General features: G+C 45.2%; 2 protein-coding genes across 13 annotated transcripts in view; one reads left to right on the top strand and one right to left on the bottom strand.

The window, feature by feature from the left end:
• The window catches only part of PPM1L (protein phosphatase, Mg2+/Mn2+ dependent 1L), a 91,709-nt gene extending 71,097 nt beyond the window's left edge, over positions 1 to 20,612 (top strand). For all 3 annotated transcript variants that reach the window (XM_021393963.1, XM_021393965.1, XM_021393964.1), the window contains exons 3-4: positions 7,317 to 7,478; positions 11,064 to 20,612. In XM_021393963.1, the coding sequence (XP_021249638.1) occupies positions 7,317 to 7,478; positions 11,064 to 11,410 (509 nt within the window). In that variant the 3' untranslated portion in view covers positions 11,411 to 20,612. The remainder of the gene's footprint in view (positions 1 to 7,316; positions 7,479 to 11,063) is intronic.
• B3GALNT1 (beta-1,3-N-acetylgalactosaminyltransferase 1 (globoside blood group)) overlaps positions 19,834 to 24,609 on the bottom strand; it is a 24,039-nt gene continuing 19,263 nt past the window's right edge. For 4 of the 10 annotated variants that reach the window (XM_021393967.1, XM_021393969.1, XM_021393971.1 and 1 more), the window contains one exon: positions 19,834 to 22,619. In XM_021393967.1, coding sequence (XP_021249642.1) covers positions 21,569 to 22,531 — 963 coding nt within the window. In that variant the 5' untranslated portion in view covers positions 22,532 to 22,619 and the 3' untranslated portion in view covers positions 19,834 to 21,568. Of the gene's footprint in view, positions 22,968 to 24,505; positions 24,594 to 24,609 lie in introns of those variants that run through there. The other 6 variants (XM_021393973.1, XM_021393975.1, XM_021393974.1 and 3 more) reach the window with 4 other exon arrangements.

The raw sequence follows: 24,609 nt of genomic DNA, 5'->3' as shown, positions 1-24,609 counted from the left end.
TGCTGAAAATTGCTTCTGTGTAAGAGAATGCAGGAGGAAAATAGAACAGCTGGAGGTAACTCTTGGCCGGGAAGATGATTAGCCTCCGAGTTTGATTAACCGGGTGAGGGGAAAAGTCACCAGCTTGGTTGAAGCTGCATTCTCAGCTCAGTACATTCTGCATCAGCAGGTTTTGTGGGGGGCTCTCGAGATGAATCGCAGACCTCTCGACCTGCCCGTGGTTCTGGTGCATTATCACTCCCATCCCTTTCTTCCTCCTCTCCTTACTCCCAGTCTCCTGCCAGCACGTGAAATACAGAGTCAGACTGTAATCCCTTTGGACAGGGAGCATGTTTGTACTTCTGATTTTGAGATGCACCTTTGGCATAGAATAAATAACTCCTAAATACCTCCTTGCGGCACAGCTCTCTCTGTGCACTAATAAGTTTCTTATTTGTTTAGGAGTTAATGCAAGCGATCTGTCATGCAGGAGCCTCGGAGGCAGCTGGAGAGCATGACAGGTACTTCCAGCAGTCCCTAGTGAGATGAGCAGCAGCCTGAGTGATGCTCGTGCCACCACTGTCCTCCAGAAACCCGAGGGCTGGAGCCGAGGGCAGTGCAGCCACCAGCTGGGCAGGGATTTTGGAGCAGGCAGGTCCTGCTCCTGGAACGTGGCTGCTATTTCTGCTGCTTGTGAATAATTTGCCCTCTATAGGTCTTGTGTTTGGTGCCTGCCTGCTGGTACCATACTTAGAGCTGCTGCTTTACACCTGGTATTTATGGCTCACAAAACGCGGGGCAGTGCCCTTGGTTCGAATGAACTTCTGCAGTCGTGATCCTTTGGTCAAAAACCCAGCAACATCACAGGATTTTGTTGGGTGCTTTTAATTTCATTTTAATTTTTTTCAAACGGGGTTTTCATTTTGCTCCTAGTTTTTCTGCCTTCTTCCGTGGCTTGGTCCCTAATGGCAGGTTTGATTTGACTTACCAGTACTGCTGGTGTAGACGTGCTCTGCCCAGACACCGCTGTGTCCTCGTGCTTTCCAGTGCTGCGTTTCCCTGGTTCTGCCTTTGAACCTCGCTGCAGAGAGCACCAGTCCGTCCTGACAGCAGTGAAGTGTGGCAGATCAAATAGAGCCTTTGTTAAATGTTAGCGGCGGGTAGAAGAGCTTCTAAACGACTTGGGAAAGGAGAGTTAGCAAACAGCACCATTCGTAGGGGACACAGATGCAGGGAATCCCAAGGGCAGGCTGCAGCCTTGGTTTAAATTGACATTGTTGGTAGAAGTCGTATGTGACAGTGCAGTCATCCTTCTGCACAGAAAGCAATCACGATGCAAAACTTCTTAAAGCTTCGGAAGGCTTCTAGTGGGTACAAAAGACAGAATTTGGGACAAAAGGAATTCTAGCTGGAAAAAAATGAAACTGTTCTCAATGTATTCAACTGCTGACATGCCTGCATGGCGTGCAGCCTGCTTGGCCCCGCGCACCTTGCAGGGAGCTGCAGGAAAAGGAGATGGGGACAATTCCAGAGATGAGATTAGACTAATTTTCTATAATGAACACTTCAGCTTAATACAAAGTCCCTATCACAAGCCCTGTTTGTGTGGGAGTTAATGTAGCTTTTAGCCCTCTGGGGTTTAATGCTTTTCGGCCAAACATTAAGAGGCAGAGTTGGCCTCTGCAAAGATAATGCTCACAGTCTCTGTTATTGAGGTCATTATCCTGCCAATTTTCTTGCTTCCCTGTGCAGCGGAGGTGAAGCCGAGCATGCCATGCAATCCCACGCTGGATGCATTGGGCAGTGTGGCTGCGACAGCACGTGTCTTGCTCCTCTCATTGAGCGGCCCAGGGCAGCTCTGGGTGTGGTTCTGCTGGGGGACACAGCAGGGCTGTGCTGGCCGATGGGGTGCTGGGTACAGGATCAGTATCTGTAAGGCAAACGGGCTGGCCTTCAGCTGAGAGGAGGGGCCCCTCTGGGACTGAGAAGCAGGTCAGCAGGTCTGTATGGAAGCACTGGTGACGTGTGTGTTTGCAGATGAGATTTTGTAGGAGTAAAGCCTGTGGAGAGGGAGTCAAAGACCGTCAGAGCTGTGCAAACTCGAGAGAAGAGAGATGAAGGCATCTTCAGAGATCGTGCTGGGAGAGAGATGTTTGTGATTAGAGAAGCAGAGGTGAAAACTAGGAAGGAAGAAGTATCTCGTCTGCTAAGAAGCACTGAGCTGGCTGTGCCGGAGGCAGATAAGAGGAATGGGAAGAGATGGCTGTGTGTGCTTCAGCTTGAAAACGTTGTTAAGATCTTGGCAAAAGCAGTTTCAGTGGTGAGCCTGAGGCAGAGGCTACGCTGGAGGGAAGATGGAGCAGAGCTGGAGGGAAAGAACACCCCAGGCAATGACTACGAACGGCATGTTCAGTGAGCTTACGGATGGAAAAGAAAAGGAAGTGGTGGCCATAAAACACATGAAGGTTAATGATGTTATTTTTAGAAAGGGGCATTACTAAGGCAAGCTTGTGTTGCAAAAGGAAAGAGCCGCCGAAGCCTAGGGATGAGGTGGCAGTGGAAAAAGAAATTTAAGTCACTAGGTTGGGAATGCAGCAGACAAGTAACTTGGATGACAATATGTATATTGGGAGGGAGGTTCTGCAAAAGGGGAAGCGATGACTAAAACATAGGACGTGGAAGTCTAGTTTTCCAGTTTTCTCTGTAAAAGAAACTGTGCAAAGATCACAGAGATGGAGGAGGACTGGAAGAAGCGTGGTGGAGGAGATGGGAAGGCACCCATAGGAAGTGCAGTTGTTCAGGAGAGCTGTGGGGAAGCTTCTTGTCCTGGGGCTGTGGCAGTTTAAGAGCCTGGGGTAAGGGCATGGAGCAGTGTCACTTTTTACAAAGGGGGAAGAATTCCAGGTAGAAGAGTGTGAAAAGAAGGAAGAGCAAGGGACCAGGTTTCACGTGCTCTCTTATGAGATATCAGATAGTGCCTGGAAGAGAGAAAGAAAACTCAGCAGAGAGGGCAGAGGAGAAAGGTGGGGACTTGGTGAGCGCCTGGGAGATTGACTGCACTTCTGCTAATGGAGTGGGATGAGACAGGGACAGCAGGGGAATGCCAGTCAGCTTCTGCCATCCAGGGCAGCCACAGTCCTGGCTGTGCTGCTGCCTTGTTTCACTCCTGTCAGCCTCCCCTGCCTCCGTGCAAACGCCCTGTGATGGCAGTGCTTTGTTCACCAGGCCCCGTGATGGCAGTGCTTTGTTCACCAGGCCTCAGCCCTTTATCATTCCCTTCTTAGCCCAAGCCCCAGAATTGCTTTCTCTCTTGTGTTGGTCTGAAAAGGCTCCGTGCCCTTTGTGTGCATCACCTGCAGCTCATCCTGGCTGCCTCGTGGCATCCTCCTACTGCTGATTACAGATGTAGTGCCTCTAGCTCCTTCTGTACCTTTATTTTTCCTTTCTTCCATCTCCTGATGGATTCTTTTTCCCTCTTTTTTTTCTCACTTCTATATAACTTCTTTTTCCTTATTTTGATAAAGCAGGTACCTAAAAACCAGTGTAGCTGGTGCAGCCCTGACTTCTATAAGGCACCTTGGCTGACACAAAAATACAACACCACTAATCTTACCTGACTCAGAGAAAAACCAACAAAAATCCAGTGTATCTCTGCAGCCACTATACCACAGCTTTTAAATTTCCTGGTGATTTCCTTCTTTAACTGCTCAACAGAGCATTACTCAGGCAGCTGCACCAAGGGACCAATATAACACGTGTTCTCCATTTTGGACCCTTTCTGTTGGGAATTTTCCATTGTGCAATTGCATTAAATCTGAGGCGACTGACAAGCGCGCGGTGGTTTCTAACTCCGCACAAGGTTAAACGACTGAAATAAAAATAGATGGAGAAGAAAACAAAGTCAGAGAAGTTTGCTTTCCCATGCAGTGGCAGGCAGCACGGTGAGGTCGGGGACCGACGCAGCCTGCCATCAGTCAGTGCCATCAGCACTCTGGGCATGATTTCTGGTTCCATTCTCATTCTCCTTCGTACGCACAGATCATACGACCAGGAGACTGCATTCGAAGTCATCGTTTTCACATGGGGTCGTAATAATGAGTGTGTTTCCCCCATTGAACATTTCCTAAGTTTGGGTTTCAGTCAAAAATGCAAAAGTGGCTGTTCGTTTTCTCTCAGAAATCCAGACAAGGAGTCAGAGTGCCTTCAGCAGGTGCCAGCCGCGGCGTTCCACCGTGATCATGATGCTGCTTGAACAACCATTAAGAACAGCTTCATAAATAAAGGCAAAGTGGGCAGCCGTTCATTGATGTAGCTTTCTTCTCGAAGCAGAGCTTTTATCCATTTACAGAGTTAATGTTTTGTGTTCAGGTAGAGAATGGGCCGGCCTCAGATGCTGAATTCCACTCTGTTCTGTGTAAATGCCCATTGGTGCTCTCCTGTAGTTCTCTGTACCTGCACGTGGTGCTCCCTCCCACAAACCCATGGTGCTGCTGTCCCGACAGACGGCTGCATCCCATGGCAGCCGGGTTTTGCTACTCGCCTGTACTCCTTCTGCTTTCATCTTGATAATGCAGCTCTCTTTCCAATACATTCCAGAGCTTATTTGTAGAACAAGCTGTTTAGCGCTCACTCTTGCAACTTTAATTAGCCCCAAAGCGCGGGGTCTGTTGGACCGTCCATGACTCTTGTGCCGAGCTGCCACCACAGCCAGTGGCCCTGTGCAAAAAGAAGGCAGAGGGCAACACTTAAACGCTGATTCTGTGCTGTGAAACCTCTGAAGGGGCACATTGCTGGGCAGAACCCTGTCATCCGAGGCAGTAACAGGAGTAATAGCAGCCATAAACAAAGCCCACACCACTCAGCACACACGGCAAGGATTGTCATCCATACCAAGGTGTGAGCCTGCAGCTGCACTGTGTTATTTTGTCTTTGTTCTCTGCTGAGGGCAGGCGGTGCCACACTGAGTACTCAGAGCCAGTGCTGGTGCTTCAGCTGCCACACCTGCCCGCCTTAGAGCAGGGCTGTTCGGAGGGAACGCCGCGGCCTTGAGATCTGAGCGCTCCCTGCTTTGCAGGGAGGAGCTCGGAGTCCGAGAGGAGCTAGAGAGGGGAAAGCTGCACTGAGAAGCAGCGCTGGAGCAGGCCCCTGGTTTGGCAGGGCCCTTTGGGTTATGTGGGTGGACTGGTTGCTGTGTTGTTACACGAGCTGCAAAGTTGTGCAGCTAGCTGTTCTTTTAGTAACAAATGGCAAACTCCATCTATTCAGGCCTGCGATGTGTCAGTCAGCGGCACAAAATGAGAGATATATATGTGCCTGTTCTGTGAAAAAGTATTTTTGGTTTAAAGCTGTGCAAGACAGACCATTAAGTTAAAAATAAATCTCCAGAACATAGTGCATCTAAAAACAAATTGTTTATTACTGGCTATTATATTTATCCCAGTCATGGGATATTCAACTACTGACATGGGAACTGCAAAACATAGTTTTAAATTCTACTTTTGGACAGCAAGGCACAAAATGCAGCTATGAGAATTTAGATTTAAGAGCACAGAACACAGACCTGAGCCCTAATAAGGCTCCTCAGGAGCAAAAGCAGCAGTCAGGGCGCTGCTGTTGGCGGGATGTGCCACCTCTGCTGCTGGCGTTCTCCCTGAAGCTGCTGCTGTGTCAGATGAGGACGCCCGGAGCCGTGATGCTCTGGAACACTGCGCTGCCTGAGGACTCATCACTTAGGCCTTTGTGCTGTGCATCTGCAGGAATCCATTCCTGCCACCTTCCTTGTGCTCATGCAGGCCAGTGAACTAGTCCCTGTCAGAACAGCCTAGAAGGTTTGCATGCTGCCTATCACCTGTGCACCAGCCAGTGCCATTTCTTCCTGTCAGTCTCTGTTATGGGAGAAGGGTAGGGGCCTCATTTTAAGGAATAATTAGATGTAAATTAGCAACAGAGGTGAAAACTCAACCGTGTACTTCTCTAGACCATGAAAAAGGGAAAAAAAGCAGACAGGCAATTAATTCCATTTACTGCTGAAGGACACTAGAGTACCTGTTGTAAGAGTTTTGTAACAGTTTCAGGAGTGCCATATAATCTAGGTGTCAGGAATATTCCCTTTAAATGTTTATTAGTGTATATATATATGTAAATCTATTTGATATCCTTCTGTTCCAAAGCATGAATGAAATTCTGACATCTGGTCCAAAGCCAATGCAGGGTTTATTTTTAATGCTGGAGATTTTGGTAATACAGCTCACATCACACCGGCTACAAGGGGAAAATGCACCCAAAAGACACGTTCATAATGGGGTCTGGTCAACTTTCACTCTACTCTGCATCAATTAAATGAGCAAAATAGAAACGATAGTGTCAGTACTTTGAAAACAAGCCATTTTTCCAATATTTTTCTGCCACTTTCGCTGACAGCACTATGCCTGCTGAATACTATGGTCAGTGAATGATTAATTTTTTTTCCGTGTACTTAAAGGTTAAAGTAATTAAAACCGTCAAATCACTTTCTTTTTCCAATAAACCATCCTCCAGATGTATAGCCTGCCTTAGCAGCAGCAGTTTGAGCCGCTTTATTCCCTGCTAGCGGCGTACACAGTGCGTTGTGCAGCAGAGCTCATCCTCAGCACCCAGGTGTCCACTGGAGCCGTAGCTCTGGGGCCAGTTCTGCCATGGGATGTGAACCCTGACAGAGCCCTTGGAGGAGTGAGGAGACAGAATCTGTTTTACTTGTGTACATTCAGGTGCTGCAGCTTCAGTTCATGAAAGCTGCGCGTGGGCTCTGCTGCCAATATGCACTTTTCTCTCTTATTGCTTTTCTCATCCATTAGGAAAAGGCAGCTTTCAGAGACTAGAAAACACTCCTCCCCGTTGAGCTTCTCTCCACCGTTATTCATCAAAAGAACATTTTCCTGCCAATTGTTTGTTCCTAGCTAAGACCAACGAGTTTTAAGATTTTCAGCTTCACCAACGCTCACCCACCTGCCGGTCTGTGCAGGAGCAACACAGAGCAAGTGCTGAGATAAGTGCCTGCTCAGTGTAAGAATTTGACCAAATAACAATAAGAGAGAGAGTGAGCAGGGAATGACTCGGTAATACCAAGTGATAAGAAAGGAAATCTAATAGACTTAAATGTCCTTAGAAGAGAGCTGTCAGATTTGATGACAGCCTCTTTCATGGCACTGATAGAGTAGAAGATGCTTCAGTCGGATACCAGTGCTGCTGCTGGTCCGTATGGCCACAGGCAGCCACTGGAGACAATTTGCTATATAACTGCAGATAGATATACCCCATGCATTTGTTTTTGCTACCCTTTCCCTTCTGTTTTTCCACAGGTACAACTTGTTTGATCGCGTTGCTGTCAGATAAAGAGCTCACCGTGGCCAACGTTGGTGATTCGCGAGGCGTGCTGTGCGACAAGGATGGGAATGCCATCCCCCTGTCACACGATCACAAGCCCTACCAGCTGAAAGAGAGGAAGAGGATTAAAAGAGCTGGTGAGTTATAACATTTTTGCTCTGGATTGAAAGTTCATCTTTTTCTTCTCTGCTGTCAATAATATAGACTTTTCCCCTGTGAGATAGTGAAAAGCACCAGACTGAGAAACCAGCAGATAAAATCTTCCATTATTAATACAGCACTTTTCAGAGGGATTTCATGGTGCAGGCAGAGAAATGGGAACAGGTTGACCTATCCCTTAATGAAGCAGTGTCAAAGTAAGAGGAGCAGCCTTCATCTTCAACAGCCAGTTGACTGTTCTAGCCAGTTCCCCCCGATCTCTGCAGGGAGCAGTTAATAAACAGGCGCAGCACCATTACAGGGTTCTGCACACCGCATCCAGCAGCCTTTATGTAAGAAGCTGGGTCTTAAGCTGAGTGTGATTTTGTGACTAAAATAAGCAGACCATGAATCTAATTCATTAAAGCTACTTTTTGTTCCCATGTAATGACTGTTAATGAGTGCAAACACATACATTGTAGCAGAAATACAGGGAAAGAACAGTAGAAACAGTAACCTTACCACAATAAATCTTTCTAGCTTTCTTAACTTGTCACTTGAGACCTCCTGGGCCAGAAGTTGCATTTGGTACATCAAGTTTAATAGCCAATTCTCCATGAATTTGTCAAAACCTCTTTTGAAACCATTTCTGTTTTGGTTCCCTCAGCAGCCTGCAGCAGCAAATTATTTGATGAAGAAAAAGTTCCTCTTGCTTGTGTCAACTGTACTGATGAGCATGGCCTCTAGAGATGCATTGTTTCTCTGCCTCAAATTCTTTGTAAAGTGGAAATAATACATTTTTTCCCCGAGTGTAAAACATTTTAAAACCCTACAGGTAATCAGTAGGCTCACGCTAGTATAAATGCCTGTCCATGGCAAATGGATGCCTTCTGCTGTTTGCTTGTACCTCTGAGGAAGCAGAAGAGCAGCGTGATTCTTCCTGCTGCTACTGAGACTCAAGGTTATATAAGTTCCCCAAAGGGGAACAGAAAGTACACAGATCTCGAGAAGAAAGAATAGGAAAATTCTGGTCTCACTTTGCTTCATTCAGCTGTGTACTTGGGAGATGTACCAACAAAACCTGGAGGTGTTTCATTCAGCTGTTCAGCTTCCTAAGGCCTCCTTTAACATCATCCAGGTGCTCTGTACAACTGTCCATTAAGAGAAGGCCTTCGCTTGCTTTAGTGTGGAAGTGAGACTCCACAGTACAGTAACTTGAAAAACAAACTGGATTTTTGCAGGAATTTCCAACTTTGGAAGAAATAAGTTTAATAAACAAGTAAATGCTGTAATTTCCCACAGCTAAACAAGAAATGTTCTAGCTACCATAGTAACTGAATGTATTTACTGACCTGTTACTTATTACCCCATTGTATTTCCATGCTTGATATGGCTTCACAGTACTGTTAATAAGTAGAGTGCAGATTATACTGCTGCCAGATACTTTTGAATTTTGGAACATCACTTCAGGTTGGAATATGTACACATAGCTGTGGTTAAGAAAATATCCTTCAGACGTGTCTGATGCAATCAATGTGAGGCATAAAGAAAAGCATAACTTGCCCTGTGGACTTCACTGGGGCATTAACATTGAGGTGACAAGTCTGAACTAACTCTTCGTTGTTTGCTCTGATGGTGGGTGTTAAAGAGGCTCGCTGCTTGCTGCTGTCCCTGGCTGCTGGATGGGAAATGAATTCGGTTCCTCTCACTTTCCCTGCAACTATATACAAAGTTTTCCCTACCCACAAACTGGGAAAATTCCTTTGTCAGTCCAGCGTGACTCGCAAGTTCGGCAGCTCTCATGCTGAAGTCCCCAGAAGCCAACGCACAGATTTCTCCTGAGCATTCCTGTAATGCAGTACGAGGTTACTGATACCAACACCTGCAGCCAGTACCAAGGGAAGGCCACTAGCTGAGAGAACAGGGCCCTTGCTTTCTTACAGCCGTTGGTATTACCTGCTCAGCAGCATGCTTATGTAGTTAGCAGCATGAGTCACAGGTCCTGGTCAGTGCTGCCTGCTGCTGTCACAGGGAGCTGGCTGCCACGCACTCGTGACTGCAGCAGTGCTGCTCCTCTCGCAGCTGAATGAGAGCAATCCCAGCACTCTGATCCTTTCCCGTGAGACAGAAACGTGCACATCTTTCTGCAGAAAATGCAAGAAATCCCCTGATTGGGGCCCTGAGCAATGGATAGAGTATTCACTTAAGTAGGGGCCTTGAAACAACCACAGTCTTGGCTTGCAAAGAAACACTCCGTTGTAGCAGCACAAGGTGACTGTCACTGATAGAAATTGTATTCACCTTGAACGCGCTCCTTGGAGCTGAACTGTCTGCGTGCAGAATGTTTGTGTGGCTGCCAAAGAGCTCCTATTTCCTTAATGTCTTTTCTTCTCCAGTGACAGCTAGAACTGCAGAACACTTGCTTTTTCATGAGAATTCCTAAGTACTCTGTATGGATGACTTTATAAAACAAAACACTACAAGTGCCAACAGACACTTCACCCAACCTCAGAAACTCGTGCCACTGACAGTTTCAGCTGCCACTTGACAGCAGCACTGGAAAGTCATTGTGCATGTCTAAGCACTACCTGCAAACTCTAGTGTAAGCGTGCTGCAACCAGTTAGCAGCATCAGCTATCTCCTCTGTGAGTACAACAATGGGTGTCAGCACTGCTTTCCTCTAATTGTGTGCATTATGCATACGTAAAAGTGCCTCTTCTTAATGGTATTTTGCTTCCCCTGTCATTCCAGTACGTACATACGATTACACTCTGAGGCACTGTAGTTCTAACCACTCACGAAAAGAGTGCTGGGAAATAGATGGCTGAGTAACATACAACTACGATGCCCTCGAAACACAGAGCAGCAGCTGGACAAGGCGTGTGTGACTGCATATCTGAAGTGGAGTTGCAATGGGGCAGACTGCAAAGCTGAATACATTCTGATTACTATGAAGAACAAACGTTTTTCTAAGAACACCAAAGCAGACAACTTGCAGATGTAAAGACAACAGTTCATCTAACTTGGTTACATGTTCTAATGCTCCATGTTAGACGTTTTGCTAGTTATTTGTCCTCGAGTGACTCTGACCATTTTGGTTCATGTTTTGTGGAGGAGACATAGCTATGCATCAGTGCAGGCAGTGGCACACAGACGCATGCACACAAAACTGAAGGTGCTTCCATTCTGCTTTGACCTTGAGGCACTGTGTAGTTCTCTCCCTAACGCAATCAGGCCGGGTGCTGGCTGTGTCAGTCACTGATTTCGGTGTATCTTCCTGTAAGCAATTCCTAGGCATTGTAAGAGATTTTCAACTAGGAGTGGCTCTAATCCTGCTGATGGTAAGCTCAGCCAGTCATTGTTTTGGCATTTTTTGGCACACCTCGTGCAGGGCAGTTTGCTAGAAGAGCACTAGCTGGAAGGCACAATCCAACTCCTCTTTGCAGTACTGTGATATTTAATTAAGACACCTGCTTTTTGAGATGTGTAACCTTTACATACCTCAGGATACCGCAGTGTGAATTTTTGAGTGGACGTGGCAGGAAGTCGGCGAAAGTTTTAACAGTGTTGGTGTTTGTCTCCAGGTGGATTTATCAGCTTTAATGGCTCCTGGCGTGTTCAGGGGATCCTGGCCATGTCCCGCTCGTTAGGAGACTACCCTCTGAAGAACCTGAATGTTGTCATTCCTGACCCCGATATTCTCACCTTTGACCTGGACAAACTGCAGCCAGAGTTCATGATCCTGGCCTCTGATGGCCTGTGGGATGCCTTCAGCAACGAGGAAGCCGTCCGGTTCATCAAGGAACGCTTGGATGAACCACACTTCGGAGCAAAGAGTATAGTTCTACAGTCATTTTACAGAGGATGCCCCGATAATATAACAGTGATGGTGGTGAAGTTCAGGAATAGCAGCAAAACAGAAGAACAGTAATTACCAGCGGTTCTTTGCCTCGCTGAACTTAAAACAAACTCTTACATTTTAAACATAGTGGAAAGCTCTAGTAAATACCATTAAGATTCCACACGGAAAGAACAGATTCCTCTGGGCTTTGTTCTTTGCTTAACAAAAGGAGCAATACAACAAATACATTTTGTGTGATGATAAGAATTAAGTTTCTTCACAAGCACCTGTCTCCTATGACCTTGATGCTCCTTAGAAGCTAACTGTAATCCTTCATTTCAGAGTTTTCTTTAAAAACCCCATGTATGCTTTTCATTTCTTACCTCTCCTTTCTAACAGAGGTTCGTTCAGATACACGGCAGGGTCAGGGCAGCACCGCTGCTTAATAGCAAGTGATAGGAATGATGTTGCTTTTTCACTTGTGGATGTGACTTTTCAGAACAATGCTCTAATGTTTCTCATCTCTTTTTTAATCTGCAGTGATAAGGTTGTGTTGGAAAAGGTTTGTAATTGTTGGTCTGTTACTGATACGAAGGAGGGAAAGGAGCCAACTACTAGCCTGCTATCACAGAACTGGCTCTCACACTTTGTTTTTTCCACCCTCAATTAAATAAATCCCTGCCAAGCATGTGATTAGGTATAGCTACCGAATTACCTGAAGACAGGTTTATTCAGCCTGTGCATTCCTTTAATAACATTTATTCTATGCCATATTGTAATGTTAAGCTCCATCAAAAATACTCCAAAGTCTGTCACCTTCTCAATCAAAAAAAATAGCTCTCTCGTGATAGAAGAATGAGTGCCGTTCACTGAGACTCCCCTTCCCGTTGGGTTCTTGGCACGGACTTTTCATAGCCAAGTAAGAAAACAATGCGAGATAAAATTAATTTCATTAGAGACTATTTGGAAAACTAATCAAAGCAGAGTGCTTTATAGAGCTGCCTAGATGGAAGCCATGCCTACGAAAAGACTTCGTACCACTGCAGATTAATTTGTGGTTTTAATCCGGGGAAGACCACTTTAGAACTGTTTTTTGGTATAGTGTGTAAATGCCAGACAGTGTAATTGCACTGTTCAGTTGAAAGCTTGTGATAAATCTAGATAAAAATATTTTTGGATCTAACTTTCGATATTTAATTGTACTTTGGAATCTGTGACTATTGTCTAAGCTGTACAGCTGATAACTTAGTTGGCTGCTTCACAAACAAGTGGCAGCAGTGGTGGTGTGCAGGACGTGTTTTAGAGGAACCCTGAGGTAGATGTTAATATTTTGGGTGGCTTGCTTCCCTGTATCGTGTCCCCTGGGATTCCTTCCCTTCAAAACACTCCTCTGGATGATCCGCTGGAGGCTCTTGTCTTCAAGGTAATGGGGGTTCTCAGTACTTGGGTCCTGAGCTAAATCAGGGATATAATGTGGTCGCTGACGCTGTCTGCTTCTTGGATGAAGATACACGATCAATTAGATGAAAAACTGCCGTTTGCTTATCACCCACCTAGAGTGTTTTCTGAGAAAGGGGCTCGCTGGTCTCAAATATTGCGATCTGTTGTGGTTGTGCTGAGCAGGTATGATATCTCTCAAGACGGAAATGAAAGAACACAAATTCTGCTTTCCATTCAAGCAAGAATTCTCATCTTAGTCTTTCCAGTTTGATTTCTAGATGATCCCTTCCCTAACAAACCTCCTTTCTTTAGTTTGTTTGGGGACAGTCACAGATCTTAACTGGATGTGTTGCCGTTGACAGTGCTCTTCCAGGTGTGTACCTATCCATACTGGCCTCTTCTCCTTCAAAACTGCGAGTAGAATGTTTTGGCTCTGAGCAATGGCTAATGCATGCCAGTGAGAAAGAGAAGCATGAAAGAGTTCAGCGTGCTCTGAGACCCCCTGCACCGCTCCCTCCCCAGAGGATGGAAGGTTTCAGATGGTTTTAATCACGTGGACAGGACAGACGGCATCCAGTTGATTCTAAATGCAGTTCTGCAGTTCAGTGGAGTGGGTATCAGGAAATGCTAATAATCGCAGAGTACTTCAGTTATTTCGTTTTGAAAGAAGTATTTGAGGTCAAGTGTTGCAAAATGAAAACCTTGTGTGATATTTTCATGGCAGTGCTTCACAATGTGCTCAGTAGTGCTGCAGTGGCAGTATCAAAACTGTGCTCTGGGCAGAGCTCGTGGTGTATGTAGCCCTTGCCTTCCCTTTCTCCTTCACAGATGATGTTTCTGTGGTACTGGCTTTTCTCTGTAGAACAGAGGCTGGATGTTTGTCAAAACAGCTGCCCAGGGAAAATAAGAATTAGACCTAGCAGTTCACAGAAGTCTAAAGCAGAGAAGTTTGTACAGCTGCTACAAATCCTTCGCAGGCATTTCAGAAGTTGGAAGCAGAACAATGGTCAGCTCCAAGAAAAAAAATGTAGGCTAATGCCACTTCAGAGAAAAGATTCTGGCTGCCAGTAAACCTCTTTACAACTCACGTTCTCAAGTTATCAAGTATTGCTGAGGAATTCCAGACCTTCTCTTGAGCGTGGCTAGCCCTCTGGTAGCTCTGGAGCTTGAGATAGATGGGAAGAGGAGGTGATGGGAAACGTGTGTGTTCACAGACACTGGCAGCTGCCATGAGGAAGCTGTGGGAGGGTGGCACACTCTACGAGTAAAGCAAGCTCTTGCATGGCTTGATTTAAGATTTAAGAAAACCCAGAGTACAGTCCAAAGCTGTTGTGCAGACTTTATTTACTCACGTGGCCGCCCGGTCAGTTACTGGAACAGCCCTGTTTCAACCTGTGAGTGTCTGCAGTTGCAGCAGCAGTCACTGTAGCACCTTTAATTTCCTCTGCAACCCTCCCACCTCTGTAGTAGCTCCCTTTCCTGGCTAAAGGTGTTCACACCAATGATCTCTTGTAAGGCTGTAGATGTTTCTTTTATTATTATTATTCTTTGTACTTTAAACAGAACTAGTTTAGTGGGCATGGTGGTGATGGGTTGATGGTGGGACTAGATGACCCTAGAGATCTTTTCCATTTTTAATGATTCTAAGATTCTATACTTAGGGCTACTTTAGGTTTAAAAAGATGAAGGACTAATGAAGATGACAGGCTTTGAGCAGTCTTCCTCATACACAGTGCCGACCCATGTTCCCCATTAGAGGTCTTCTAAGAAGCTTGCTAATCTGGTCCTAGCATCCCAATCATGCTGATTTGTGCCAAGTTCTGTTATGATACATACAGCTGTTGGATGACAAGATTAGCTAATGTACATATTGCTGTATAGCATGAAAGATCCTCCACTGCCTTGATACATCCCATCTATCCTACATCCTCCATCTGGAAAGAAATTTCCCCACGTATGTCAGAACTGTGCAACAGAACATGGTCCAGCACTGGGGAGGCAGCAGATCCCATATGCCATCCGGTGCTGTTTTCCTGCCTAGGCTCCTGCCCAAAGAAGGGATGCACCTTCTGGTTGAAGTGCCCCACGTACAACTCAGAGCTCCCTGGTTCTTGTGTTACACGTTTGTGGAAGTCTTTTGATGGTTAAGCCAGCTCAGGTCCATCAGTGACATCTGTTCATCAGGCAGGAGCATCTAGGGGCAGAAAACTGATACATTACACTGCTGTCAGAGCATCTTTCATATGGTCCAGTCTGAAAAATGTACCTCGTCATTAGCCAACTATCCTGTACGTAAAGAGCTCAGGCTTAGTGCTACTGTAAAGTAACGGTTTAACTCCTGTGATAAAGACACTGCCCTGCGGCGCATCGTTTGGATGGCATACTAGTACGGACTTGTTTACAAGGTCTGCTCCTTCCAGCAGGGGCACAGGCAGCTCCCTGCAGCGGGGGGAATCCCGCGGAGCTGCTGCTGCTAGCTGTGATCTCACAGCTCCGCCCAGTGGCTGCCGAGCAGCGCTTCCCAACGCCAACAGCTGCTCTGCTAGCGCGTTTGGAAAACGTGATTTCAGGCCGCGTTGCCCCTTGCGCACATGTTCGCTGTAAGGTTAATGCCGACCAGCACGGGCTGAACGCGTGTATCCATAGGCATAGCTAAGCAGTGCAGACACTTGGTTGCTAGAACTGTGTGAAGCAGCCTGGCGTGTCATAACCATGCCCTTCATGCCCTGCCAACTTGTTCCTTTGTACGGATATCCCACAGCCTTGGTGGATGCACTTGATCTGATTGTGGGATCCAAATGTTTGGCAGAAGTGCAGCTTGCTCAGCCCACAGTGACCAGGCTTAGAGGCTCCAGCGTTCATCGCTCATCTCAGGGGACAGGACGTGCCATGTTATTGCATCCACAGTGAACGCCCCTGCTTCTCTTAGCACACTCAGTACCGGGGGTCTGGGCATGGCTAGCCTGGCTCAGGGAGAGGGTGGTCACAGATCACATTTGGAGGGCTGCATCGGCACAGCAGTCCTAAAATTTCTTAAAGTACAAAATTTGAAATGATTGAGTCTGTTTCTCTGAATAGCATGACCATAAATACAAATCAGATCAATGCCATCTAACATAATGAAGTGTTGTCTACTGACTCGTAAACAGAAGGTCAGTACCAAAACTACTGCTAATATTACAGTATGATACCTTTGACATACAGTAAAAGTTGTGCATATTGTAGAATGCAGAAGCTTGCACTTAAACACCACATCAGCTTGAAGTAACAGTGCTTGCTACGTTACATCACCGCTAACATTGCATCATGAAAATAAAGGGGTTTTGTTCTTCAGCTGCCTCGGAACATAATGACACTCGCTTTCTATACTATTAATATATTGCTAATGTATCTAATAATTATTTTATGCAGAGAAACATTTAGTAAATGCTTATATCAAAGAAAAAAAGCAGCTCGTCAGCCCTTCATTCTCCAGAGTAAGCTCTAGGCCTCCATCCTGCAATCTGGCCACGCACAATTGCGAGATTAAAAGTTAGAAAATTCTGCTGAAGTTTGACAGCCGTACAGACCAGAGCTGCTGCCCCTCTGTGCTGTCAATGTATGTATAAGTTACCTTTCTAAATCTCTGGAGTCACATCTAATAATATCTAGTAAGATATTTACAGTTAAGTTAGTATTGATTTGAATTTTGAGTTACTTGGATTTGTATAGTTCCGACAGGCTTAGGTAAGCAGCAGTGTGAAATACAGTTCTGCCCTAGGTACCAGTGAGCTGGGTATCAGCGTGCCTCCAGTTACGTAGTTCTAGATATATTTTGCTCTGTTAAGCAAAACGTGTGCTGCCAAAGCAGTTGATGTTTGTCTAAACCCATAAATAGAAGCTTACGTCGAGTGCAGTTAAGTAATGTTTTGAAATCCCCTTTTACGCGTAGGTTGGCTCCTACATCTGATATTAAGAATGAACTCTAAACTAGCTGAGCAATAGGGAAATAGAGCACTTTGTCCTGCAGCTAAAGGACCGGCCATGCATTGTTCTAAGCCTGTGGTGACAATTAGTACTTCTAGGGATGAGGATGCTCCGAAACCTATTTCAGCCTCTATTCCACCAAGCTAAACAAGTAACTGGTTACAACGTTTTAGAAATGTAAACCTGGCACTGTCAAACAATGCTCCGTGGCATTCCTACACTGTAGTCAGGGGCGTGAGAGTACTATAGATAAAACTGCGCTTTAACGACGTGTGCTTTAATCTTGGAAATAATAACAACAGTCACAAAGTCAGGCTGCACGGGCTGGCAGTCACATAGCTGCTCAGCACCCCAGCAAGCACAGCTGTGCAAATGCCTGTGCCACCGTGCTTCCACTGCCCTGGGCAAGTAAGCTGGCACAAAGCAGCACGAGTTTGCTCCTGTGCCTCTGCAGATGGACTCCTTGATGAAGTAAGACTTGCACACCAGAACTGCCCAGGTCCACGTGTGATTTATAAATTTTCTCCTTTCAGTAAGAAGAATTTAGTTATGTTAAAAAAATGTTTCATTTGGAAGAAGTTCTTTGGAGTTCAGTTCACTACGGTGCTCACTGATAAATTGTTCCCGTGTGCATGAGCTGGGTACAAAACATAAGCAGTGGTTAACAACTACTTGATTTACGAATGAAATCCATTTTTATAAATGTCAAACCCTTAGCATGTCCAGCTGTAACAGTCGCTCCAGTGTTAGTCACAAAGCTCACAGGGACAGGGCTGGGAAAACAACTGTTAAAAGCACGCTGCACCGTGTTACAGTGAGCGACTGCAAAACCACTGCTGCCCAAAGTGGTTGCAAGTGCTCTCGAAAAACAATCAAGAAAAACTAATTACGAAAATGTACTGCACAATGAGGATTCTGTAAGGGCAGTGCAGATGTTTATTAGAGAAAAGCCTACAGAACAGAACACACAAGATAAAGAAAACCACAATGTTTAAGCAGTTTGTCTTAGTGAAGGCAGCTTCCATTTAGTGTAACAGTGCTGTTTTGTCTCAGATGAGAGCCTCTTCAGGATTCTGTTTTAACCTTTTTCCTCTCAAAGCCAGAAGAGTTTTTAAGATTGCATCTTCACTGCACTTTACTCTTGCTTGAAGGACCAGCACAGACAAAGCTGTGCTGAGAGGAGCAGATAGGACTTCAGGCTGTCATCCCAGGTCGGATTGCAGACGGGGCTGCACACAGCAGCTACACACCATCGTCACTCCACTATAAAAAAACCTCATTCGGGTCATTGGGATTAATGTGGCCTGGAAAATTAATGTGCTGCGTAGCAACTGTCAGAAGGCTGGAGGTAAACAGCGCTTAGAGACAGAAAGTGTCCCAACAGAGGTCATCCAGGGTGAACTCTGCATTTTCAAAGGCTTATTTTATAGGAAGACAACTAAGTCCCAGAGCCCCATAACTGCAAGTGACAGAAACAAACACGTTTCCTCCTGTGGGTTGCAGGTTGATACTGACTGTAGCTAAGAATCATGTAACAGCATTTCAAAGAGAGTAACTACACTGAGAAAGTGTCTATGACTTTTAGAAACCCAGTATGTAAACGGAGGGTGGGGAGGGAGTTCTGTTTACTTTTTACAAGTGTAGGTTTCTTTAAAATAAGGACTCAGTTCCACATAACCAAGAAACAAACCATCTGCCTAGCTTCATTTTAACTCTGTTTGCTTTCCTTCTTACACGGAGCACTTGCATTTGGATATGGCAATACACAGCAACTGCACTGAAACTCAGCAAGCTTTAAAACTTTCTGCAGTCTGAGTAGCACATCGTCTCTCTCCCCAGCACCTCTCCTTAAGCAATCTGTAGACAAAGCAGCCCAAATGGTACACGCTAGTCAGACAAAAACAGAGATGAAAAACAGGGGGTAGAGCTCTGCCTCCCGAACACCTTTGGCATGTCTAACATACCTGGCAGACATCTCAGGAATTCAGTGCCACATTGTCTGATTAACCTCCAGTCAGTTTCTAGTTTAAATTTAAAATAGGATAAACTTACATTATTTTATTGTACATCCAGATGTTGAGCTACCTACAATGAACTTGCATTGAAGTGTTTTAGTGGTAACTAGACAATGTGAAATGTAAGTATTCCAAACTAAGTCATCTTAATGCTGAACTGACTATAGAGAATCAGGCCTCTGAATCTGCAGCGCATGCGTAATGACTGACATTGAACTTTATTTGAGAAAGCACACAACACATTGAACCATTCTGACTCATGAACTCTTCTGAAACGATATACAGGAGTGACACTGTACACTGTAAACTCCTTTTGCTGTTCATCCAGAAGCAGTTTCCAGATACCTTTGTCCAGTGGATTATTATTCCACTTTTCAAGATAGAAAGCCTCCCAGTTTTTGTATTAAAATCACAATTACTTGGAATTCTATTTGAGTATGGTTGAGACACTTGCGTGCATAAGAATCTTAGGATTTGGAAAAAAATTAGCCTATAGTTTATGCTTCATTTTCAGTAAAATCCTTGAAGCTGATGCTATGAAATTTGCACCCACCACCGACTTACTTGCATTAGTTCACAATCGTAAGCTTTTTTTACCTCTTGCATGGCAGCCCACACTACACACTCTCCCGATACTTGCTTTAAGCAGACACGTGACCTTAGTTATGCATTCTTACAGTCTTTTCAGCAATAATAAGGTTGGGTTCAAATACAAACTGGATCTGGAAATGAGTTTTTACAAAAAAAAAATTCAAGCACAGATTCAGTAATACTTTACAGGGCAGCTTCCTTGCAGAATTGATGTCATCTTAAGTTGCAATTTCAGGTGGCATAAACAGATTGCTGTTACAAACCTACGTTTGAGAGGGCAGAAGCCCTGTAATCTATGCTCAGCATCAGCATTCTGGGGTACGAATCTAAAAATGCTGGCTTGGTGGCACTCACACTTGTACTGCAGCGCTGCGCAGCCATTGCCCCACAGCAGTCATTTTATTCTCCCCTCTCCGCTCTCCCTACCCAGCTGCTGAAGGTTGCATCGTCTTTCATAACCACATTTTTTTGAAGAAGCAATACAAACTGTACTGTAGCGTCGGTGTTCTTGTGAGAAATCGTTTATTTCTAAACGTGTAACATGGCAGGCTTCAAAGCAAAGAAAGAAAGGTTTTTTTTATTCCCATGTACAAACAATCAATGAACAAGTTAAGCATTTCTCACCGAGCTCCTGGGAGCTGACCACAATCAGCCAATGGATCCCAATCCCAGAAGAACAGCTGCAGTTTCCTCTCATTCAGGACCACGCTAGCATTCTTTTCTCAGTTGTGCAGTACTGTATCTTTAGCTATTAGTTCAACAACGGCAACAACAAAATCTATTTTTGAAAAACTTTGACCTTCTTGGCAAACAGAACACTGAAATCTGAAATACTTGTCTAGACAATATTCTCTCCAAGACATCATTTTTGTATTTTAAAAAGTAATGTCCTATAATCCCATCATAAAACCATGTACAGTTACGGAAAAGACAGAAGAAGTCAATACTGACCATTACCACAATGTAACAAAAGCATTGGTGAAACCTCAGTCTGGGTACTAGAGGTTTCTGCACCTCTTCTAATTTGTCTCTAAGAGACTATCTGAAAGACAGCCAAATGTAAATATGCCATAACACGTTAGCTATAGAACAAAAAGTGGCAGTGCTCTGTCATGCTAGATGTACAGGATGTAACTATAGTATTCCACTGTGTAGTAGATGTGTCTCGGATAATTATGTTACTGCAATTGCAAATTCTGTATTGCTGTCAATTAAAAGTGTAAACTACTGAAACCTTGGCCTTGCTGATATGAATAAAGTGGTTAAGATACCCATCTTTACAGACACAGTCACGTTTGTCTTCTTTAAGACGTAAGAAGCCTAGCATTTCATTCTTGTTTTCATTTTGAAATTTTAAGCGAGAAAGCTGTTTTTGAAATGGGTATGAAGTCACAATTTAAGCACATCCATTTGAATCTTCCCTGTGTAGCTACAGTAACTCTCGGGGTGCAGGAGCACGCACACCGCAGCGTTATCTGATAATACCACTGCATGAGAGACGTCTCGTACCTCAACTGCACGTGAACTCTTCTGCATCTAGCTCTCTAACGGTCTGTGAGCATTAGCATTTCTACCTGCAAGACATCAAAGCAATTCTATTTGGCGTGTATATAAAGATACATACATCTGAACACAGAGTATAAATATACATACATTAGAACACAGCATTTAAATGAGAGGATGTAGAGCTCCCAGGAGGACGACAGAGGTAATACATTTAAATAAGAAGGTAGCTCCAAGTTTTGTTCTGTGCAGAGAACAAATACTTGAGGGTGGCAAAGGTTTATGCAGTTCACAAAAGGATCAGAAGAAATGTAGTTGGGCAGTAGTTTGAGAAGCATCTTCCCAGCTCATTTCTTGACGTAAACATTATTCCTCAGTGACGCTTCATGAATTCCAGGAGATTTGGGCAGAAATCCCATGGTTACAGCAGAGTGCACGGAGCAGGGTCAAAGCAAGACAGAATTGCGCATTCCAAAGTTCCCTCCATGCATAGGAAACGCACATGGAAACGTGCTCTGTGAATTCCTACATAAAGGTACTGGGAATGTCAGAGGACCCCAGAGGAATGCTGCCCTCGCAGTTCTGCCGCTGCAGCACAGCCGTCTTTCCATCAGTGTCATCTCAACACCTGTTTTTCTTCCATGTTGCCCCATATTTCAGTTCAACATTTTTACACTGGAATTCAAAGCTCTAAGTGATACAAGTTTACATTTATAAATACGTTAGTACAGAATCAAAGGCAAGTAACTGAACTGACCGATGACAAATCCTTCCAGAACCTGATCATTTCACCTGGCGTAATGCCATGTACTGCAATCAACTGTCTATACTTACAGATATCAAAATTAATTTTATTAATAAAGAATTGTTGATTATCTTTTGGAATGCTGATGTTCACCTTAAGTATATTTAAGCAAATTCCAACGTAAACATCCTCAAATTTTATAGGTTTGATATGACCCATCAGTTCGTAAACCCTGAGCGCCAGTTTTCCATCCAATATATAACCCATTCCACTGCAGTATGGAGGATAAAACCTGAATGGATACTCATCGTAAGAAATGTATGTTTTTTGGTAAAAGCCTCTAAAGGCAAAGTTACGTAAAAAAGGATAACCAGTAAAAAAGCTTTCTGAGGAGTTGAACTTCAGAAGAAACTTTACTAAGTTACCAGTATTGATGAAGACATCGGTATCCGTCTTCATGATGAATCTAGCGTTAGAACAGAATTCAGCCACCCATCTGAATGCCATGATTGTTTTCAAGGTAAGATTGTTGTAAGTGTCCATAAAATCTTGGCGAATTATGTCACCATAGAGTATGATTTCATCTTCTACTGAGAGTGCTGCAGAATTGTCTTCTGTTTCCATTTCCTGCCCTAGTAAGAACAGGGTTAGAACTCGATGTCCCCACCAGGAGCTTTTAGATCCCCATGTTATCCTTATGGCTTGCCTTGACTTCACGTCCTTAGGTCTCGAAGACACCAAGATGACCAGAAATGGATTTATGTCTTTGCATTTCAAGTGTTGTTGCGATGTGAAGAGGTAGGGTTGCTTGTAAACCGGTTCGTACTCATAGAAATACATGCTGTTTGCACGTTCAACCACAGAGTTTGAAAAAAAAGCAATGTACCACATTGTTACGACAGAAAATATGAGAAGAAAGAAAAAGATCCATTTTAATGGGATCACATACATGACACTAACCGGAACTGGGCAGTAACTAATTTACAGAAGCGTGTCAGTAGCCTTGAAAATCTGTACCACAAGTTCTGAAGTGCGTCTCCTAATGAAAAAGAAATGAACAAGGAGGATTCAGAATGCTATTGTTCAAGCGGTACCTTTTCCTTAGCGTGTCAGCTAAAGCGTGCTATAATGACAAAGACAAACCCAAGAGTCACTGGCCCAGCAGTTACATGGAGCATCCTATCACCATGAATCAATACTGTATCCCAGAAGTGAGCACAAGCAGAACGCTGGGCTGGAAGAGACCATTCCAGTGAGCAAGATGAAAAGTATCTCACTTATGTTAGATAGACCAATGCTGAGGTATTTGATTTTATATAAATAGCATTTCTCAGGGTTTGATCAATCTAAAGTAAAGCGTATCAATGTTTGGTCCGTTCTTGAGAATCTAAAGGAAAAAAAAAAATCTGGTGATAAAGATTCAGTTCTTTACAGAAAAGCCTGATTCCATGACATCTTGAACAAGAGAATCAGAGACCAATGCCTGATCTGATAAGCAATGAAAAATCTGAGAAATGAGGAAACCATCTCTTCAGGTCCCTTGCCACACTATGCAAAACATAACCTTAAAGCTACCGTATTCCTTCTACAAGCTGGCACCACAATGCATCCAGAACAAGCACTGAGTTTGCTGCAACCAGGAGTCCTAATGGGGAACTGTGAAAGCTCAGATCAGGTTCCCACAAACCCTACAGTGCTGTTCCATACATCCCACCCCTACCGGCCCTTCCAAAAGCTCCTTGCCATCTTACTCATCAAAACACCAAGTCTGAATTGTCTTCACCTTTTTTGGAAATACAGCAGCTAGCACGGAAGCAGAGCGTGCAGATGCGGGAGTGAGAGAACAGGACGTGTGATCAGAAATGAGTCCTTGCAGACTGCTGGTCGAAGAGGGCAAATGAAAAGAAGTCCATGCTACGTATGTGCCAACAGCACCATCATCTCAACACACGAGGCCAACGATGCGCAAAGCATTTCTGCACACGTAAGGTCATGTTCCCTGAGTGATATGCAAACCCGTCTGCAAGTTCGCTCAGGTTCACCAAAATAAGGCTTTTATAATGGTCACGGGGTAGGCACTACACTCCCTGAAACGCCAGAGGCTGTTTCCGTAGTGCCAAGTAACACGGGCAGGCATCTTCCGGCTTTTAGCAGCAGAACTCTGCCTTCAAACCCAGGCAGAAAACAGAAAAGGGGCAAACTGAAGGGGAAGCCCTAACCACAGCGGCTGACAGGAAATTCCCTTCCTGTTCTTACATCAAACGCTCAGGTGAAAGTAAAGAGGCTGAAGGGACAAAGCGCAGCTCAAGGCCCGCTCCTCTCACTGTGAGGTTTGTTTCCAAGGTCACTGCTTGCTGGAAAGGCCCCACCGAGGTGAAGTTATCTCCACGTGCTCTCCCACGGCTCACTGGCAGCAGTACCTCGAGGTGTTTTTGCAGGCCAGGCTACGCAAAACAGCGTCACTTCAAGAGTTACTCGAAGCAACTTTTACAATTGCCTCGCCGTGCTTTAGTGCTTGCTGAAGCGGCATTTCTTTTCTGCTGCAGGAAACCTCTTTAGAGAGGTAACACCCAGAAGTCGCAATCCATTACGAGGAAATCTGCTGCCCTCTGCTGAAACTACGTACAAGTTAAAACCGCTTTCACGTCCGTATTAGTAAAGAGAAAGCACCAAAAGTTGTCAGAGGCTTTTGTTCTCAGCGCGTTTGTGGAACCGCCGCTTCCCGTGCCGCCAGCACGCGCTGCCCTGGTAGCTCGGGGAACCGGCAGCTCCGCGCCCACCCCCACGGAGAACCCGGCGCGGGCAGCAGCGGCCGCAAAAGCCCGGCACGAACAGAGCGCGGCCGCGGCTCCCGGCACCACGCGCCCGGCCCTCGGGCACACCCTCTCCGTCAACTGCCCGCGACCGCCCCCCGCCCGCCATTACCGTGCCGCGCTGCGACTCTCCGCCGCCACCGCCTCTCGCTCGCAGGGCGTGGCCGCGAGCTCGCGTAAGGGCGGAGCGGAGCGGGGCGGAGCGGAGCAGCCCGC

The sequence above is a fragment of the Numida meleagris genome, chromosome 4, assembly GCF_002078875.1.
Source record: "Numida meleagris isolate 19003 breed g44 Domestic line chromosome 4, NumMel1.0, whole genome shotgun sequence".
Classification (NCBI taxonomy): domain Eukaryota; kingdom Metazoa; phylum Chordata; class Aves; order Galliformes; family Numididae; genus Numida; species Numida meleagris.
The sequence above is the reverse complement of the archived record's forward strand: the minus strand, read 5'-3'. Positions and strand labels throughout refer to the sequence as shown.